This window comes from Spermophilus citellus, assembly GCF_964194105.1.
Source record: "Spermophilus citellus genome assembly, chromosome: 13".
Lineage (NCBI taxonomy): Eukaryota > Metazoa > Chordata > Mammalia > Rodentia > Sciuridae > Spermophilus > Spermophilus citellus.
The window spans coordinates 7,655,480-7,677,717 of NC_138193.1; the positions used below are offsets into that span (position 1 = coordinate 7,655,480).

General features: G+C 45.1%; 1 protein-coding gene across 2 annotated transcripts in view; it reads right to left on the reverse strand.

The window, feature by feature from the left end:
- Nucleotides 1-22,238, reverse strand: part of TGFBRAP1 (transforming growth factor beta receptor associated protein 1) — a 68,504-nt gene that overhangs the window by 23,207 nt on the left and 23,059 nt on the right. For both annotated transcript variants that reach the window (XM_081264346.1, XM_081264345.1), the window contains 4 exons: nt 18,376-18,570; nt 15,573-15,727; nt 4,708-4,790; nt 554-895 (listed from right to left, as the gene is read on the reverse strand). In XM_081264346.1, coding sequence (XP_081120472.1) covers nt 554-895; nt 4,708-4,790; nt 15,573-15,727; nt 18,376-18,570 — 775 coding nt within the window. The remainder of the gene's footprint in view (nt 1-553; nt 896-4,707; nt 4,791-15,572; nt 15,728-18,375; nt 18,571-22,238) is intronic.

Consider the following 22,238-nt stretch of genomic DNA (forward strand, 5'->3'; position numbering starts at 1 on the left):
TTTTTTTTTTTTTTTTTTGGTACTAGAGATTGAACTCAGGGGCATTTAACCACTGAGCCGCATCCCCAGCCCTTTTTTGTATTTTATTCAGAGACAGGGTCTCACTGAGTTGCTTAGTGCCTCGCTAAGTTGCTCAGGATGGCTTTGAACTTGTGATCCTCCTGCCTCAGCCTTGAGCTGCTGGGATTACAGGTGCATACCACCACACCTGGCCAATGCAGTCTTTAATTAAAAATCACATGGCATTTGCACAAGTGAATCCTCGGTTGACAACAGAAGAAACTTAAAAATGGCTCCATTTATTAACAAAGCCCATGACTAGTTCTAAATTGTAGTCTTACTATTAAAGAATGAGGAGAGAGTGAATGGCCCTCGACACCCCTTGGATAGTGATAAGAGCAACAGCATCTGGAGAGCACTCAGCTCCTGAGGTCACTACAATTTCAAGGTAGCCACTGAGTGGACCTGCCAGGAACCAAATGTCACACTGGCTACATCAGCTTCGCGGCAGAGCCCGAGCAGGAAGCCCGTCCCGCTGGAGGAGAACACTCACTTTTTGTGCTTCTCTAGCCAGACAGCACTGTCCGTCAGAAGACAGAAGTTCTCGGTGACCAGGAGGTCCAGCAGGCTGTCGTGGTCAGCCTCTGCATACAGCTTGAGCAAAGCTGTGTCAATGTCCTCTTTGTAGCCATTAGCGACCTCTGTGCTGCGGACTTCGTTCAGGTAGCTCATGAGGAAGCGTTTGCACTTGGCCATCTTCTCCTGGTCCCCCTGGGTCAGCTGGTTCAGGTCTGCGTACTCGTGAAGAGGAGGGTGGGACCGAGTGAATGAAGAGGAGGTGGGCAACAGGAAGGGGTAGAGAGAGATCAGCTCCCGGACGTCAAGCTGGCCGCTTCTGCAATTACAGTGTCAAACTAAATGAAGCAAAAAGAGAGAAAGAGTACACATAGGCACACAAACGACACTGGAGGGCAGTGCCTGTGGGCACACGTGAACAGGGGTGGACACGGGGTGGCACATCGGAGCGATCCTCCGAATCTGCAAGTACAAGGCAGCACTACCTATCCTGTGACACCACCTGGTTCCACAAGAGAACCGGGAATGACAGTCACAGACACATAGGCCCACAGTGTGCAAGTGGAACATCGAGATGCTTACGCTGCCAGGAAAACCCAGGGTAGCCCTGGCACCTCAGAACCACGGCAGACCAAGCCCAACCAAGGATGTCACACATCAGCATCCAGGCAGACAGCGTCACAGTTCTTCCGAAAACCACTGTTTTCCTGACATTCAACTATAAATAGATTGGGGACAGTTCTTGAAGGAGAATTTATAAGAACTTGACACAAGCCAGGCATGTTGGTGCACACCTGTAATCCCAGTGGCTCGGGAGGGTAAGGCAGGAGGGTCACAAGTTTGAGGCCAGACCCAGCAACTTAGCAAGACCCCGTCTCATAATAAAAAACAAAAAGGACTGGGGATGTGGTTAAGTGCCCTGGGTTCAATTCCCAGAACCAAATAAAAGACCCTAACACTGGCAAAGGTCTGACTATGTAAGAGACAGAACTATTCATGCTGCCATTTCTGCTGTGACTCTTGAGAGAATTCAGAGCAGAACATTAGGATGCAGCTTTCAAATGGCCAGCAGAACATCCTGAGACCACATTTGTTGATGTCCCCTGTCTAACTCATTGCTGGGCCCTTTCCCTCCAGCCTGCTGGTCCCCTGGGCAATAACAACACCAATGGAGGTATCACAGAGCTATAGGTCTCCACCTGGGCCCAATGTCAGAGCCACCTGTGGGATAGTTCTGGAGGAAAAAGCAGTGGGGACTGTCCCAACCCTGGGGCTGTCCCTGCCTGCAATGTTCACTACATCCCCTCAGCGGTCTCTGAGCTCCCATCCCCCACTCCACTGGCTTCTGCCTCCGTCTCCCTTCCTCCCACTCCCCCTCCCGCACCCTCACCCCCCTCAACCTGTAATGGCCTGTACAGCCTACGGCCTTGGTTAGGCACGGCCCTTCCCACCAGATCCCAAACCGCCTTATCACTTCAGCCCTAACACCCAATGGCAACACCTGGCCCATGGCAACACCATGCCTCTCAGCCTTGGCCCTCGCTGTACCCTTTGCCTAAAGCAGCGGTTCTCAATAGGAAGCCATGTGGCTCCCTGGGGGACACGAGGCATGTCTGGAGACAGTTTTGCCATGACTTGGAGTGTGTTACTAACACCTAGTAGGTAGGAGCCAGCTGCTGCTGAACATCCTATGATGCACCAGATAGCACCCCCCGCCCAAGAACTATTTGTCCCACAATGTCAACAGTGCCACAGTTGAGAAACCCTGGCCTAAAGTCTGACTCTTGATTTGGGAAACTTCTGCTCACTGTTTGAGATCCAGGACGAATCCAGTGAAGGAAGATTCTTCTACTGTCCAACCTAAGCCCATGCCCTGCTCTCAAGACAGAACAGCACCCACACAGGCAATGGGCGCAAAGTCCCTTCTCCAAACTAGCATGGGCACCCCGAGAAGCAGAGGCACCGTCGTGTCTTTACAACTCTCTCTGCTTAGGTCGAGTTTGCTAAGTGAAAAAAGAGCCGCTGGATACACAGAGACAGGCTGCAGAGTATCTGGAGAACAAATGCACAGTACCTGTCCCCACAGCAGGAATGAGGTGGGGTTTCTTACAGGAACCCACCATGACGAGCTGACAGTTACGGCACAGGAAGGGACAGGGGAGTCATCCTTGTCATAGGAGCACCTTAAACACCTATCGATTCTCTCAGACTTTTTCTTTCTTTTTTTAGTACCAGGAATGCTTAACTACTAAGCCACACTCTCAACCCTTTTTTATATTTTATTAGAGATAGGGTTTCGCTGAGTTGCTTATCGTTAATTTGCTGAGGCTCGGTTTGAACTGGTGATTCTCCGGCCTCAGCCTCCCAAGTCGCTGGGATTACAGACTTGCACCACCGTGCCTGGCTCTCAGTCACACTTTTGACAAAAACTGAGCAGCAGTCAACCTGAAGTGGAGCTACTGAGAGGCTAATGTATGGAAGAACCTTGTCCTAATGACAGACAGGCCCAACTTCTATTCTCTTTGTAAGGTCAGGCAGCGGGGGCAACCAAAAGGAGGCAGATTTTAAAAGGCTGCTGAAAGAGGCTTTATTGAGATCCCACTCCTGGGCAGAACCCTCAGACCAACAGAGCAAGAGGAGGGTCTGAGGAGAAACTGCATGGGGGCTCGACCAGACTAGAATCTTATGGGGCTTAGGGCAGGAAGGGAGGGCTTGGGACAGGTAAAGGGGTTCTTAGAGTCTCTTGTCCCACTGGATTTGGACGGGGAGCTGGCTAAGATCCAGGATTGGCCAGGAGACCCCACTGATTGACAGGCAGTTCCATCAGTGCCCGATCGGTGTTTCTTTCGTGCGTGGGGGGCTGCTTGGTGCTTTGTTCCTAAGTCACTTCATCGACCTAACACTCTTATCAAAACAGGAGACCATGCATCCATGGCCATTCGCCCACTGTCTCAGATTGACCCACAAGGAAAAGAAGATGTTTGGAGATAAACACACCATGACACCAATGAGGAGGTATTTGACATTGCAGGAAAAAACAAGGAATGGCAGAAGAGTTGAGGTCCAAAGTCACAAAGAATCTATTTAAATCCCAAAGCCACTGATCTCTCTAGGAACAGATGGTAGCAGCACATAGGATTTGTAGGAGTAAAAGTGGTATCAGTCATCATTACTCACAGAATGAGTCTTGACACAGAAATCCATTCTCTACACCCAATTTTGTGACAGCAAGATGTCAGTACATGTGCGGGTTATACGCGATCATCTCCAAGAATGGGCAACAGATGGTATGACACAGACAGGGTTCCTCTCAAGTCGTCACCGAGCTACAAATGATCTACATCTTGTTTGCTAGGTAGCTATAAACTGCAGACTCTGTTTGAGTGAGGTGCTGGGAAAAGTCACTGGGAAGGCGGGGCTTCAGGGGGCGGGGCTTCAGGAGGTGTTCAAGGGTGTGTAACTTCACCTCTCAAGCAGTGCTGAACAACCTTCCTGAGAGGCTGCCTCACCAGGCACCCCACCCCGCCAGAGCAAGGGCAGCTGGAAGAGCAGGTGCGAGGGCAAGGGGTGTGCCTGTAGATGGGCACAAGTGACGAATGGCAAAAGTGGCTCAGGGGAGCTCCCTGCAGATACAGCATTAATCACAATGCCCAGGGACTCCTGACGTCAAAACTCAGCTTCCAACTTGCTAACAGAACTGACCAGGAATACCACACTTCAAAAGCTCTTAGAAGACAATGAAAAGTTTTCATAGATTTTTCCAGAAAGCCCTTGCTTTTTCTAAATTCAGAATCTAATAAAATCTATGGAGAGAAGGAAGCACAAACAGCTGGTTCCTCAGAATCCTCACATTAGCACCCTTCAGACTCCTCCTCGGGCAGCCCCCAGTCCCGAGACCTCCTCCACAGAACTCTCCTCGCAGACTGCCTTAGGCTGCTCCTCAGCCCCACCCTCCCTAGAACTAGGCCCTTTCACCTAAGGCTGGGACCCAGCCCAGCCGGGGAGGTGTGAGCCCCCCAGCCCATCTGCAGCTCCAGCTAACCACTGTGGCATTTCCCACCAGGATGTCACAGGAGCACGAGGTCTGAGCACAGGGGCACTGTCAAGGCAGCTACTGACACCTCAGATTACCTGAACAGCTCTTTAGCTTCCAGGAACTGAAGTTGTGCAAACTGGATGAAGCCCGCCTGCTGCAGAATCCTTCGGTACATGACCTGGAAGGAAACAGAGATTTCATTTCTTAGAGACACCTGATGGCCCACCCAGAGAGCGGGAGGTATCACTTCATGGTAGAGCACTTGCCTAGCCCAGCATTGTACAAAGAAAAAACAGAAAGAAAGAAAGGGGAACCTAAATTTCAAATCCACAACTCAACTTAAATGATTATCGTTATAGAGAAATAGGAAGTTATAAGTTAGAGAAAAAGGTATATATGAAATTTTATACACGGTCACCCTTCAGTACCCAAGAGGGATTAGTCAGAGGGACCCCTACATACACCAACATCCAAGGATGCCTTATATAAAATGGCACAGTATTTCCACAGAACCTATACACCCTCCTGTATACTAAATTATCTCTAAATTATTTATAATACCAAATGTAATGCAAATGCTATGTAAATAGCTATTATGCCATATTGCTTATGAAATAATGTACAAAAAAAGGTCTGCATTTGGTCAGTGCACATGCAACTTTTTTTTTCTTTTTAGTACTGGGGATAGTACCCAGGGCCTCATGCATACTAGCAAGCATTCTACCACTAGGCTGCACCCTCAGACCCCTGATTTATTTCTCTGAATAGTTTTGATTAACAGGTGTTTTCAAGGATTTGTGTCCATAAATCCCCAATCCTTGGGGCTGGGGATGTGGCTCAAGCGGTAGCGCGCTCCCCTGGCATGTGTGCAACCCGGGTTCGATCTTCAGCACCACATACAAACAAAGATGTTGTGTCCGCCGAAAACTAAAAAAATAAATAAATATTAAAAAATTCTCTCTCTTTCTCTCTCTCTCTTACTCTCTATAAAAAAAAAAAATCCCCAATCCTTCCTCACTGTACGGCTTTATCTTCTCCTCGTTATTAACCAGCAGGACCTCAATAACTGCTTCTGCCTCTGGCTGCTCAGGTGGACAGAACAACTCAGGGTTTCTGGCAGTCTAGGAGCTAGCTGCCCACCCTCCCGCTCTTCCAAAATCCACATTTTCCAGAGTATCCCTGGGATACTCACAAGGTTTAATGACCACACAGATGCCTGGGCCCTCTCAGCCAGAGCTAGGGAAGTGCTGGGCTCTCTCTCCTGGGGACACCCCGCCCACAGCACACGGCAGTCTGAGTTCCTGCAGCCAAGGTGCAGTTACCCATTTGATTCACTGTGACACTGCTTTCCTTTACCACAGGATCCTTTGCTCCTGTAACATGCAGCAACAGCAATACATGCTTCTAGAATCTTCCTGGGGCATCAATCCCACCCACTCTCTGTCATTGCCCAACTTCTCATTTTTGTGTGCTCACAGTTTGAAATGACTTCTAGACACTCTCTTCTCACATCGGTCATCCATAGTCCAGCCCTTGTCCTCCCAGCTAAAGACCTGGCTGTGTCTTTTCTTTTTAGAGGAGGGAGAGGGAGAGGGAGAGGGAGAGGGAGAGGGAGAGGGAGAGGGAGAGAGAGAGAGAGAGAGAGAATTTTTAATATTTATTTTTTAGTTTTCGGCGGACACAACATCTTTGTTTGTATGTGGTGCTGAGGATCGAACCCGGGCCGCACGCATGCCAGGTGAGCGCGCTACCGCTTGAGCCACATCCCCAGCCCCCTGGCTGCGTCTTAACTGTTCTCTCTGACCTTAATCCTTCCTCCTTCTAATCCACCACTCTCTTCCACAAGCCATCAATTCCCCAACCCAAGGCACACACTTCAGCATCCCCATAGTACTGGCTGAATCTGCCATTTAGAGCTTATGGACCTGGAGGACTATGTGGTCCATTTCCACAAAACTCTACTCACTGTCATTCACCATCCCCAATTTGAAGACAAGAAAATTCTGCTCAGAGATGTTAAGATTTTAGGCCAAAGTAACTCAAGCAATAAATGGTTGAGCTATGATTCAAGGCCAGATCTTTCAGGTTCTATAGGCCAATGCTTTCTGTTATTGCTTTTTTAGAACAATGCTGTTCTCTCAAATTAGCTTTAAAAGGACTTTCACTACAGTTTTATTTTATTTTATTTTCCTTTAGTGCTGGGGATGGAACCCAGAGCCTCACACATGCAAAGTGAGTAAGTGTTCTACCTCTGAGCTACATCCCAGCTCACTAGTATCACAGAGCTCTCAAAAGTATGACGACAGTTCCTCCCGGGCCCTCAGTAGACATTCTCTTCTCTCCATCAGCTTTTATTTTTCTTCCCCTAACCAGCTATTTCTGACCTAAAGACAGACCTAATTATACCACCCAACACTCAGCCAAGATAGCAGGCCAAGGTTCTGTTGCCTGGGAAAGCCAGGTCCATCTCTGAAAGTAGAAATGAGGGAGGCCATTCCTGCAGCAGGAAGGATTCTCAATCACACCTGAGCTTGTCAATGAGACATCGGCTGAGTGGCCATCCATTCCCTATGGCTGTAGGACTCAGATGTCATCTACTCTCCCACCACCTGAAGGAAAATAGAGATTACTTTTACTAATACTCCTAATCTCCACAAATAAGGAGTGCTATGGTTTAAATGTGCCCTGAAAGGTCCTGTATTGAAAAACTTAACTTCCAAGTACACGTGTGGAGGGAACTTAGAGTTGAGGTCTTGGGTATTAATTAGAATTAGGTGAGGTCATGAGGGTGAGGCCCACATTTGGCATTAGAAGAGGAAGAGACCTGAGGTAGCACTTGCTCTGCCCACCAGGTGATGCCCTCTGCCATGTTATGATGTAGCAAGGAAGGCCTACCACATGCCAAGCAAATGCTAGTGCCATGCTCTTCCAAGCCTCTAGAACCATAAGCCAAATAAAATTCTAGTCTTATAAATTACCATGTCTCAGGTATTTTGTTAGAGCAAGAAAACCAACTAAGACAGAGTGCTATTTTCTATATCCTAGTCTGAGAATGATACATGTAGACTTGGAAGGAGCATGCAAAAATATTCTTTCATCTTGGATTTAGGCCCCATGGACACTGAAATGAAGGACAATATAAAGAACAATATCAAATTTTACCTACAAATGCCTGATTAGAAACTTTACCAAGTACAACCAATTCTTGGTTCTCTGAAGGTGCGTAATTTCCAGGTGTCTGACACCTCTTCTTGCTTTCTGCTCGGGTGATACCAACTACAAAACCTGTTGTAAAACATATGACCATGGGAAAACGACAGGAAGGGTGAGTACATGGGAATGACGGGGAAAGTTTTAGGTAGAATGTGATGTTGTTCTTTGTATCATCCTTTGTTTCAATGTCCCTGCTGCTTATATCTAGGGTGAAGGCATCCCTTGAACGTCTGTTTATCTCCTAAAACCACAGCTAACTCAAAGACTTTCTTCTTCTTCTTTTGTTATTAGTTCATCCTTTAGTTAGGAACTTATCAAAATCCCCAGGTAGAGCATAATTCAGACAAACAGACATCTGGGGAGTCACTTAGTATTTACTCTGCCCCAAGGTTGGGGCCCAACAAAGTCAGGATAAAGAGGTCATGTGTCTTCTGGGAGTATAAATTAAAGTTAAGATCCATGTTAGTTCTGAGTGATACGTGCATGTGTGTGTGTGTGTATATATACACACACACACACACACATATATATACACCCACATACATACATACATACAATGACTCTGTGTCTGTCTCTATATATGCACGCATGCACACACACACACACGCACACACACACATATATATACATACAGACAATGACTCTGTGTCTGTCTCTATATATGCACACATGCACACACACACACACACACACACACACACACATATATATACACCCACATACATACATACATACAATGACTCTGTGTCTGTCTCTATATATGCACGCATGCACACACACACACACGCACACACACACATATATATACACCCACATACATACATACATACAATGACTCTGTGTCTGTCTCTATATATGCACGCATGCACACACACACACGCACACACGCACATATATATATACACCCACATACATACATACATACAATGACTCTGTGTCTGTCTCTATATATGCACGCATGCACACACACACACACGCACGCACACACGCACATATATATATACACCCACATACATACATACAATGACTCTGTGTCTGTCTCTATATATGCACGCATGCACACACACACACACGCACACACACACATATATATATACACCCACATACATACATACATACAATGACTCTGTGTCTGTCTCTATATATGCACGCATGCACACACACACACACACGCACGCACACACGCACATATATATATACACCCACATACATACATACATACAATGACTCTGTGTCTGTCTCTATATATGCACACATGCACACATGCACACACACGCACACACACACAAGAATGGAGATTTCTAACTTTTGTGATTCGGGGAATTGGAAATTTTGTGAAGCCAGAAGAGTCTAATGTAAAGTTTTCTAAGCCTGTTCAAGACTGCACTGGCTAAGGTGGATATCACACAAAAGCTTCTGAAGTGAACAGTTCTTGGAGCACTAAATTCAAAGTGTAGTTTGTTCTTTGGCTCTTCATGAATATGCATTGCCTGGGGTGTAGCTTAGTGGTAGAGCACATGCTTAGCAAGCCTGAGGCTCTGGATCAATCCCTAGCACCACAAAGAAAAAAAGAAAAAAGAAACTTCTCGAACTAATGGAATGTTACTCAGTCTTAAAAAGGAAGGGCATTCGGATGCAGGCTACTCAAAGAGACAGATACCGTATGATTCCTCTCGTATGAGGCATGTAGAGTAGGCAAACACATAGAGAGAGAAGGGAGAGGGTGGCTGCTAGGGCTGGGCATGTGTGTGCTGGGATGAAGTGGGGAGTCGGTGCCTAATGAGGATAGAGTTGCAGCATGGGAAGATGAAATGTCCTGCAGAGGGACAGTGGTGATGGCCACACAACACTGAATGCACTTAATGCCACTGAAATGCACACTTCAAAACAGTTGCCATGGTCTATTTTATGTTATGTATATTTTACCTCCACCATCCCCAGAAAAAAAGAAAGAGCTTCTCCAAGCAGAGGTTTTTGTTTTTTTTCTTTAGTGAACTTGATAGCAGCCAAAGGTTTCTGATTTCTGTGGTGACCTGCTGGTCAGACTGGAGCCCCCTGGGGTGTGAGTCCTTGTGTGAGTCCTGGCTCTGCCCTCTGTTGGCTCTGTGCTCTGGGCAAGCCCCTCCATCCCTCACACCACACCTGCATCTTACCAGGGTCCACCTCACAATTGTGGTGAGGAAGACTCCCACTGTGTCCAGCGTGCACAACAAGGCCTGGCATACAGTAAGCACTCAATAAATGTTCTCTCTCTCTTGAGGCTGGGCCTGCAGTTTGCTTTCCTAACTAATGCCAGGATCTAAATTTTTCCATCATCCTTTCAAGACCACTTGCTTGATTCTACTGTATCTATGAGTATTGGAGGGAAGTGGGGTGCACAAACCCTTTTCCCATGAAAGAGAAAGAGGTGAAGAAAATCAGGATGTTTTAATAGGAATCTTTCTACAAGCAGCAGAAAAAATCCCACCCTGGCAGCACAGACCTCTTCACTGTGACAAGTGCTAGTTCCCAAGACATGGCATCTTCGGCGGCTGCGCCTGCTCGTGGGGCCAAATGTAACAGAAATGAGTGGCGAGGCGAGGACAGGGCCCCACAGGGGTCACTTACTGCAGGCAGGAAGATGTTTCCTTGTAAGTCTGCAGGAAGCCAGCAGACCAAGGGAGGACTCAGACTGGACTGTTTCTCGAGCTACAACAGGGGCTTTCCAAGAAGGACAACCACAACCCAATGACCCTGTGAGCACCGTGGCAGCAGCTCCTGAAAACCCAGGAGCTGGGGGACGAGCAGACACACAGGGACCATGATGGCTCTAGCAAGCCCCGTCTCCTTCCATGGCCCTTTTTCTCCCAGCTACCACTGGTTCCTTAACCCTGGGATGGGTTGGGGATGGGAGGTTGTAAGTCACCTGAACTAGACCTGAGGGATTTCACGACGAAGACAACCTCAGACCTATTCCAGGAGTTTTCAACTGAAAAATGGATTCTTTTGAGGGCAGAAAAGCCTACTTATAGGATCAGATTTGGATCCCACTCCCACTCAAGGGAGCACAGCCAGCCTTCCATATCTGAGGATTCTGTATCTATGAATTTAACCAACTGTGGATCAAACACGTTTCAGAAAAAAAAAATGCATCTGTACTGAACATGTACATTTTTTCTTGTTGATTATAATTTACATTGCCTTTATACTGTATTAGGTATTACAAGGAACCCTACAAACGATTTGAAGTATACAGGAGGATGTGTATAGATTCTGTGCAAACAACAGCCATTTTACCAAAAAACTTGAATATTCGTAGATTTGGTATCTGAACTGGGGCCCTGGCACCAATCCCTGGTGGACACTGAGGGATTATCAAGAGATAATTATTATTCAGTCTGCAGGGCTGATGGACATGGCCTTCCCCACCAACGCTGACTGTAGCCCCAAAAAGGCAAACCACCAAACATAGTCATTACAAACCGGCTCACGGCTCCTAGAGGACAGCCCACACCTGGTGTGGAACCGACCACTGAGATGCATATCAAAACTGGTTGATACACATGTGCACGCGCGCGCGCGCGCACACACATACACACACACACACACACACATACACACATACACACAGACCTACCTAAACCCCTATATATTTTAAGATTTTCAGAAAGATAAAAATGTAATAAAATAGGATCACAGGATGGGTATACTGAAAGGCTCTGAGCAAACCTTGAGTTATCAAGTCCAGTTAATTAGCCTGCCAAAACAGAGCCTCTTCGCAGTCTGCACCTGTTTCCATCCCTGCTTAAGTATCTGGTGAAACACAATCTGAGAAGTCCTGACCTGGAAGGAAGCCAGGAACTCACAGACCCAAAAGCAAGACAAGTGGCCGGTTCCCAAGGTGAGGAGGTTGAGCACCTGGTGGGCACAGGAAAAGAGGGAGTACACACATTAAAAGCTACTATGAAAAGGAAACCCAAGGTCTTCCAGGCAAGCTCAGGCTGCTTTCCAATGACTTGGGGTAGTCCCTGGGCAGTTCTGCCATCAACTTTGATGTGCACAGCTAGGTTCATTTCCTTCACCTGCCTTTTCTTTTGTAGGAATTGCTTTTTAAATTTTAATTTGTTTTGTAATTCTATGAACTATTAATGTAGCTCAGTATCAAAACGACAAAATAAAGCATATTCAAAGAAGTCTCTCTTTTTCTACTTTCCCCTATTCACTACCTGCCCTGCTTTTTTACAGATTCTGTTTTATTTGCACTTCTTCTCCCCTCCCCAGCTCTTACTCTTTCCTTCTCTTTCTTCTTCATTCATTTTCTGTCTTCTTTTGATGTGTTTGTGTTCTTTACTCTAATGGTCACCTTAATGGTATCAATTTTACCAAACTCCTTTGGTTTTCTCTTTTTTGACAGAGTTCCCATTGGGTATTTGTTCTATACAGTCTAGTGGATTTTCCCTAAGGATAAAAAGAAATGCAAGTCGAAAATATTCATAGGACAACTAGGGTAGGGTGATGTGGCTCTGAGCAGGTCCCACCACTAGAAGTGCACAGTGCTGACCCAGGGTAGCCTGGAGGATGGTACAGGGGTGACAGTTAAACAGGACACCCTGGCTTTTGGAGACACATATGAAATCCTTTTAGAGGAGATGAAAAGAAAACTCTACAGAGCTCAAGCTTAACTGTAAACACCATCCCTATCACGTGGCGCAAATCAGGAAATGTTGTGTCTTACATAAAGACCAATGTCTCTTTACTGTCTCTTTCGAGATTGCATCCTCATGCTTAATACAATCGAAGCCCTGCTTTCCTACAGCTCTAAGTAGCTCTCTGACCCTTTTGACTCTCGAGAAGAAACATTCCTATAATCTGAGTCCCACAGTTAAACTTTCTGACGACCCTCTCACTAGGTCAGAGTTCCGCCTCTCTGCCAGGCCTTTCCCTGGCTTCTCCAAGCCTAGGAGCCAGCACTAGGTCACCAGCATTCAAAAATCACAAAAACAATGCACCTAGCTATGAGTTGCATCTAATCATTAAAATGCATACATTCAAGAAAAACCTTATCTAGATCTTTTTGGGGTTAATATTGTCTTACTGTCTTTTCTGGTTTGTATTTCATACAAAAACTCTGCTCCATTATATCACAGCTCTGTTGGGAGATCAGCTCAAAGCTCTGAGTTGTGAACTCACTGACTCCTTCCTAGGGAAGACTCTACCTAGGTTCATGGGGAAGGAAAGGTGCGTGGCTGAGGAGCACACTGATAAATAATGACAGGCAGTGTGATACACACCAATGCAGGTAAGTATCCCTTACCCAAAATGCCCGGGACCAGAAGTGTTTCAGATTTTGAACTGTTCCAGATTTCAGAATATTTGCATATGCATAATGAACTATTCTGGGGATGGCAATTCCAAGCCTAAACATAAAATTCATTCATGTTTCACATATGCCTTATACACATAGCCTGAAGGCGATTTTCTACAATATTTTTAGTATACCAACATTTTAAATGGGGCCAACACATGAGGTTGAGTACAGAATTTTCCACTTGTGGCGTTACACTGGCATTAAAAATAGTTTGGATTTTGGATTTGGGAGTTAGGGATGCTTAGACCATATCTGTCATGTGGAAGTGAGGAGGGAAGAGCTCTCAGCTCTGCCTGGAGGGAAGGGCAGGCTTAGTGACAAAGCCAGATTAGTGCAAGGTGTTGAAACAGGATTTTATCAAGTAGAAAAGTACACACTGGTCATGGAAAACAGCACAGACACTGAGAAATAAGAAGCAGGAGACGGGGAAGTGAAGAAGTGCATGGCACATTCTGGAACTGGGGAGGTATAGGCCAGCCAGGCAAGAAGGCTGCAGAGAGGCTGGCCCAGACTTCACAGCCGAGTTTCCACAGGCCAGACTGATCTGGCTGCCAGGCACGTGGGGCTTCTCTATCAAACAAACACTGGTTATTGCTGAATACTTCTGAGGGTAAAATACACAACATTTTAAAATGCTGTCTAGTTGTTCTCTTTGTCTTCCTCCTTTTGAGGTGGCCAAATAGGGGTTCGACATGTGTTTCATAGGGGTGAGGGGAACCACAGAAGATGAAGTCATAGAGCACTTCAAGGGTTTGGACTTTACCAATGACTTGTCCATTGATTATATTAAGCAAAGGATTCGGTCACATGGAGCAAGATCACTCCTATGGTGGTGGCAGGGTGGACCACAGACACACAAGCAAGAGGCTGTTGACATGATTCAGGGGAAATATGAGAAAGTTCTGGACACCCACAGTAACAACAGGAACTGAGAATAAAGGCTGTATTCACTATAATGCTGAAGATGTATCTCTAGGGCTGCATGTATGACTTAGAGACATCCAGGGAGAAGACAGGGAACAGGGGAGAAAGGAAAAACCACCCTGAGATACCAGACTCAAGAGCAAGACACTGATTATTTTACGAGGCATTGTCTGTGTATCTCTCGACTCATGGTAAAAAGAGTAGAGAAAACCAAACAAGCAAAAATCAGATATATAACACTGAACACTGAAAAGTTCGGTAAGAAAACGTTACCCATTTAAAAGTACGTCCGTAGATACCTCCCCCCAAGCCACTGAAGACCTCGGTGCACCCTGGTCCCCAACACTGCCCAGACAGCAGCACACATGGCCTCTCTCCACGGGAAGACAGAAGGAGCCAACAGGCAGCAGCAGCCTGGGGATCTGCCTCCGCCACCCTGCATCCTGCCCTCCTGGCACCAGTACTGGCACAGCACCAAGTGGAGGCGAAATCACCTAAGTGTCCAGCACAGTAACAGCCCGTGAACACACAGCAGCTTCTTCTTCTTGCTTTTGCTGCCCCCTGCTGAATGCTAACAGATGAGTCTCAAACAAAAGTTGGGAACAAAGACGGAAAAACTCATGGGTGCTTACACAGAGAAAAGGTATCCCCATTTTCAAATCCCATAGCTGGAAAGGACACATCTGTTCTGTGTTCACTTTGAAAAGCTTCCTCTGCCTGCATGGAGCAGCTGCAGCCCCAGCATACCATGTTGTTCCACAGCTGTAACATGATCATGTATGAAATCTGACCAACACTACTAATTAGTGAGAACTTTTAATAATCTACTTGAATAACTGTATGAAGTGCATGCACACCATTATTTTATCACTCTCAAATATGTAGGCCTGAACACCCTACATCTAATCGAGTAATAATTCCCAGGGAACTTGACATCTATCAATTACATTTATCAAACTCATTACATTTAATGTTTCTTAAATGCATTAAAAGTTATTTCCAAAGGAAATCAACTAAGTTGGTTCCTTCAAATAAGTACTTTAACAATAAGGCTAACAAAGCACTGCTATAGATGACAGAAATCTCAACTTTAATTCAACCTGCTCCACAAAGTCTAAAATCAGAGCCCAGTTAGACCGACCTCACTCTTCTGGCTGACAGGAACTATGGTCTTGATTCTTCTGGGAAGCTCCACTGGACACTAGATCGGTTAAGAATACAACTTAGTGCATCAAGAAGGAGGAGTTAAGTCAGAAGTTCAAAACCTGATTATCTGAGTGCTGCACAGCCCTAGTGGAGCTGTTCCACTGATCTGTACGCTGAATAGGTGCAAAATGTGGAGAAAATTAAATAGCAGATACGAAAGCAAAGTGTACGGTCTGGTGTACAGTAAGGCCGATGGCGAGGAGTTGAATCCAAATGCTCCCTCACTCGTGGCTGACAGGCATGCTTTCTTGTGACCAGTTAATTACAAACCTGAAATTTTTCTTTCGGAATGTTCCTCCGGGCTCCTTTTGCTAAAACCAAAGCCTCCTCCACTCTTCGGTTTGCTAGTAGATCCTGTATTTGTTTTTCCAGAGGTAATGGAACCAAGATGTAAACTCCTTTACTTGTGGCAACAATCACTCTTCCTGGGAAGAAAATGAACATTGTTGGGAAGGGAAAAAACACCACCTGCGAGAAAATGTATTGCTTTCCCTCAGATGGATCATTATCTGATTTGTTAATCAATTTCACCGGTTTTTCCAATAGAATTCTTACAGAAATTATAAATTATAATGATTCCCTTTTCTCCTGCCCACACTAATGATTGTGTAAAAGGGGTCAACTCTTAATACTCTATTTCCAAAGAATAACATCTGCTGTTTAGCCTTTTTCTATCAAAAAATGCTGGTGAATTTAAAATCAGTGTAGGAAAAACATCATATGGGGTCAAATTAAGCTATAGAACTCTTTCATGAAACATTATCAATAATAATTATGATATATTTCATGTAAGATTTATTAAAAATTTCCTTCCAAGTCAGTTAATATAGAACTAAGATGTTAATACAACATTTTGAACCATGAGTTCATATTTTATGCTCACCTTCCATCCAAATACCTCCAATTTTTGCCATTAACATCATCGTTTCCCCACCTTCCTGCCAGTTCACTTGACCCAAGGCCAACACTGTTGTCCTTTGTGGACTGTGAGACCCTTCACAGGTGGCCCACAGAAGAGTCAGGACTGCAGTCCAAGACTAGCTCCTACTATTGCGCTTCCAAATTAAATTTGATTCCCTGCCCAAGAAACTCTCATCCAAGCATTACCTGTGTACTAGAAGTAGTTAATGGGTCTTTTTGTTTTGTCTTCTGTTTTCTTTCTTTCTTTATTTTTATGTGGTGCTGAGATTCGAACCCTGTACCTCAAGCATGCAAGGCAAGTGATCTACCACTGAGCTACAACCCCAGTCCCATTGCCTTCTGTATTCTGACTAAAGTAGTTTCTTTCAAGCTCTTAGCAGGTTCTGTCCCTTCCCTGCTTGGTGTCATTTTTTTTCCAGGAAGCCTTCCTTTGTCCCCACACCAGATGGATTACAGCAGTCTCTTGTATGTCCATAGTTCCCTGTACCCACCTCTACCAGTCAATGCACAAGGCCTCACGACACTGCTACACAAATGGTACCTGTATCCACAGGTCACGCATCCATGGATAAACCAGCCAGGGAGGGAAATAATGGGGGACGGATGCACCTTTACTAAATATGTACAGACTTTTTTGTCTTCATCCCTCAAATATAAAAAGAACAACTATTTACATGGCATTTACAGTGTATCAGAAGTTGTAAGTAATCTAGAGATTATTTAAATCATGTCGGAGGATGAGTATAGGTTCTATGCAAACACTAGACCATTTTATATAAGGGACCTGAGCATTTCTGGATTCTGGATTCAAGAGGAGTCCTAGAACCAGTCCCCAAGGATACCAAGGGATGCCTTATATTCTACTCCAGGTCACATTTCAGTCCTCCACCTAGAATGTGAGCGGCTTTGCACTGGGGACTCTTTCATATTGTTTATGTCCCCTGCAGCTAAGATACAGGGAGGGCATCATTTGGTGAACTAAGATTCTTAACTGGCAAACACAATGCAAAATCTAGAATAGTTCCTGTGTTTGAAGAAAATATAATAAAGAAAGTTCTTAGGACGAGTAGGGAAATCTGAATATAGGGGGGATGTTAGACGGTACCACATAGTCAATGCTCATGTTCTTGGCTATGAACATGGCAGTGTGGCATTGGAGGAAGATGCCCTTGCTCTCAGGAGATGCCTACTGACCTACTTCAGCGTTAAATGTCGTGACGTCCTCCTCTTACTTTCAAGCAATTAACCAAACATTAACAAGTACTGAATCTAGGTGAAGGGTTTATGGGAGTTCACCTTGTTTCTCTTTCAACTTTCCTGTATGTTTGGAAGTGTTTAAAATAAAAATTGAGAAAAGGTGAAACAAATCTCTTAATTGGTGCACAAGATGAGGTGGCTCCCTGATCGCCCGGCCTGCTGCGGCCTCAGCTCACTCATGCCTCCACCTACACGATGCAGTGCTGCTACAGTGCAGAGCTTGACGGGCCTGGGTCCCTGGTCCCTCCCCATTCCCTCTTGCACAGATTTGCACAGGTCTTTTTGTCTCCTGGAAGGGTCTTCACACCACATCTGCTTGGCCAGCTCCTTCCCATCCTTAAAGGTCTGGCTCACATCCCTTCCCTTCATGAAGCTCTCCCTGAGATCTCCAGGCAGGGCCTCCTCTTTTGCTCACCCAGTGAGCCTTATTCCAAGTCTGTCAAACTCTTAAACCACTCTAGCTGTTGACTGAAACCTCAACCCTGCACTACCTGAAGTGAGAACTCTAGCTGTTGACTGAAACCTCAACCCTGCACTACCTGAAGTGAGAACACTGTATTACAGTCCTTTGTGTTTCTTCTATGCTCAGATTGAGGCCCATTTCCCCAGGGCCCTTGACACATCTACCAAAAAAAAAAAAAAAAAAACATCAAAAAGGTGTTTTTTGTTTGTTTTTGCAAAGTCATTTTTATTTATATAACCAGGAACGAAGCAAAAATCACCAGAAATTTTTAAGTATACTAAAATAATATTTTAATATCATATAGTTATTCAGTTTTATAAAGAAGATAGACTGTCATATATACTCTACATAGAGTGACAACCGCTTCCCACCAAAAAAATAAAAAATAAAAAAGATTTGATAAATAACTCTATTTAAGATTTCAACAGGTACCTTCAAAGTCCTGTAGGATGTGGCCTTCCTTAAAGGGCAGGGTCTGTTTCTGCTGTTGATCCAGCATGCTGTGGACCGTGATGAACTCATCATCGAGCGCTATGACATATGGGAAGCAAACAGCTGCCCCAATGACATTCTCCGCCCAGTGCACGGGAGCACGCTGGGATATCCCTGCGACGGTGGCAAACATGCCTGTAAAAACAAGGAGAAAGGGGTGGCTGAATTTTCACGTTAACTATGGTATCTTTTCTCCCTATAGCCATGTCTGAACGCAGAATATCCACCCCCTCAGTTTTCCTGCATGCTCTTCTATTTCAAGAAAGACAAAATAATATAATACACTACATGTGCAAAGAACCCTGCAGGACTTAGTTTTTGTGACGAGAATCACCTTATCTACTTTCAATTAAAAATGAGATGAAAAAAAGTTTCCAATGAACCTATAGGCATATTTATAAGGCACATATCCCCAGGCGGGAAAAAGTTACTTTTCAAACAATGTAGGATGCTTTCTAAGCTTTCTCCCACACCCGGTCCACCAGCTGGCTTGTGTGTCTGTCTGAGCTCTTCCTCGTATGTTCTTTCAACACCTACTATGCGCCAGGCACTCTACTAGGTATTCTAGCAGGAAATGGCCATGCTCAGAGTGGAGGCCTAATTTTTAATAATTGGTTCTGTTCCTTTATTTCAGAGTGTAGTCTACTCTATAATAATGTATACAGAGGCAGAACCAGTCTTGCAATTCAAGCCAGACTGCTGTTAAGTGTTTGTCAACAATAACTTCCATATTAAATGAAGTCAATCTAGTTTGCACATAAGGCATTAATATTGGGGTTGACCAACATGAACACCTCCGCTAAGTAGAGTCAATCCATTTCAAGTGCGCTCTTCAGGGTAGTTGCCATAAAATGTCTTTGAAGAGAGCATGCTGTTGCTATACACTGCTGCAGCAGACCAAGGGCTTCTAGTATATGAGAGAGTGAGGCAGCGGAGATGAGGTTCAAAGAAGAAGGGACAGGAAAACCTTCAGAGGTAAATCCAGGCAATGTGGCAACTCATTCTCTGGGAGGCAAGAGAGAAGTGGGAGGGCAGACAAGGCCTCTGAGGGGCCGTGAGCCTCGTGAATGAGCAGCACTGGGCTGGTCTGCAGGGAAACGTGGGAATATGAACAGAGCTGACCAGAAGGCAGTGTTTCGGCCTTGTGGAACTGCCTGCCAGAGACTTCTGGGGAGACCAGAGTTCTAGTGTTTCTCCAAATGGGAACTACTTTTTCCATGAAGCACATGAAAGCCAGAGTAGAACACAAATGACATAAGAGGTAACGTTTCCGTACAGTAGAATCAGGCCTGGCCTCAGGCTGCTAAGAGCACTGCTTGTTATGTGCCAGAGTTAAAAGCTATACTGAGCAGGTAAGAAGTCCACATAAGCTCAAGGGAAACACAGAAAAATCACATCAAGATGACCAACGTCCAAAAGGTAAAGCCTGATAAATAAGGTCATCTGGTTTTGTCCCAGTGGTGGGGTAATACATAGAACTGAAGTCATGGAGCTTGGCATTTCCAAAGTCTTATGGTAACTGAGAGGCGTAATTAAAGTTTGAATTGTCCAACAATAGTATATTAGCCAGCTTTCCAACTACAATGAGGCAATTAACTTCTAAAGAGAAAAGATTTATTTGGCTAAATTTTGGGAATCTAGTCCAAGATGAAGCGGCCCCATTGTCCTGGGCCTCTGGTGAGGCAGCACACTACGAAGAGAGCAAACCACTCCCCTCATGAGCCAGGAAGCAAAGCCAGAGGTCCAGGAAGAGCAGGAACCAGGTCCCACAATCCCCTTTAAGGGCCCGCCCCCAGTGACCTGAGGAGGCTCCATTCCTGAAGGTTCCACCACCTCCCAACAGTCCACTGAGCCTCTAACTCACGGACCCGCTTGAAGCCACGCATTCAGACCAAAGCAAACAGTAACACCAAAATATTCAAAGCAGCACCCACGATTCCTGAAGGAATAAACATGATGCACAAAGCTACAGAACGTCTGAAGAGTCTGAAATAAAGACTGGGCGTGGGAGGAAAAGAGAGGTGAGCGCTATCTCCAATTCTCTGCCTATTTGGAAATAGTCAGCTGAAGAGAAAGAAGCAAAACAGGAAAGAAGAAACTCACGGGCACTGGCACTGTGATGCCATCCTCACCCAAGCCTTTGGCAAAATGCAAAATGCTGAAGGGATGAGCATAGAGCAATTGTGAGGTTTCTGCTAACTTGGGGGGTCACGTAACCAAGCTCTGCTCAGCATAATGCCCGTGGTCACATGGACAACAATACTGTTGTCCAGCCTCAGCCTGAAATTAAAACAGGGTCACTACAGACACTTTGCTAAGGCTGGACAAAGTCTGAACAGGATTATGCAGTGCAGAGGTACAGAGGCCCAGACTAATGTTCTTGACACAAAAAAAGGTAGAAACCAGAGGTCAAGAACACAGGCTACCACACAAAACACAAAGCAAAGATTCCACCAGAACAAAAGAACAGAGCCGTACCAGGCAAGTGGGGAGCCAAACCAAGAGAAAGAAGTGTCTGCTGAGCCATTTGGGAAGAGAGGCCACTGTTACTAACACCCACCAGCCCGTTCTATTCTTGCAAAGTGGGAGATGAAGTATATGTTTCTATAGCGGTGAAGGAGCAGCGGCGCAATCAACAGGCAAACACAGCTAATTTGCAAACAGCACACCTTTTTGGGGGGAGTAGCGGGGATTGAACTCAGGGGCACTCAACCACTGAGTCACATCTTCAGCCTTATTTTGTATTTTATTTACAGACAGGGTCTCACTGAGTTGCTTAGCGCCTCGCTTTCGCTGAGTCCAGCTTTGAACTCGCCATCCTCCCGCCTCAGCCTCCTGAGCCACTGGGCATTACACCTTTTAAAAACATTCTTTTCTGCTATGCACCCCTCTAAGTTTCAGTTCACCCCCTTGTCTAAGCTGAAAGGAGAGCAGCCCACATGGGGTGAGCAGTGGCTGCAATATTTGCCTTTTTTAAGAAGCATCACCAAGTGATACAGTGAAAATTACCATAATCAATTGTATTATGAAAATTCAGCAAAGTATTGCTTTGCAAAAAGTTAAGAGCAATTTCTCACAACATAGGAGTGCTTACAAGTTATAGTCAGGGAGAAAGGCAGCAGATAAAATGAATACAGATGCTTTTATGCTGAAAGGTGCATTTACATTCAGCATTATTAGTCTCTGAAGACATGTAACGATGCTGGTGATGGCTGTGCTGTATATACAACCTACAAATATACAGGGTGTGTGTAAGAGACCTTACAACTGACCTTTCAATTTGCTAATATTAGCAGCAATTGCAAGAAGGATGGTTCATTTAGCATGATGCTAAAGGTAGTCAAGACAGAGTAAAGTTGGGGGTAAATGCAACCTCATTTTCCTTAATTTTAACACTACAACAATCAAAGGGTGCTGGAGTGAAATATTTTCACTGTAAAGCCTTTATAACTAAAGCAGTTAGGTACTGGTCCAGCAACAGTTAAGAGGACAGATGAACAAAACAGAAAACCCAGACACAGACTGAAGGGCAGATGGAAATGTCAAAAGTCACCTAAGCTAGTGAGAAGATGGACCCTTCAGTTGGTTGAGCTAAGTGGATAGCCAAAAGAAAAACACAAAACTGAATCTGTTCTTTATATAGGAAGACATGAGACTATACAAGTACTAGCAGAAAACACAAGTGAATTTGTCTAGAACCTTGAAGATGGGGCAGCATTCCTAACTATGACTCAAAATCAAGAAGCAGTAACTGAAAAGGTTGATGGATTCGATTATATATAAAAAATCTTTGCATATCAAAA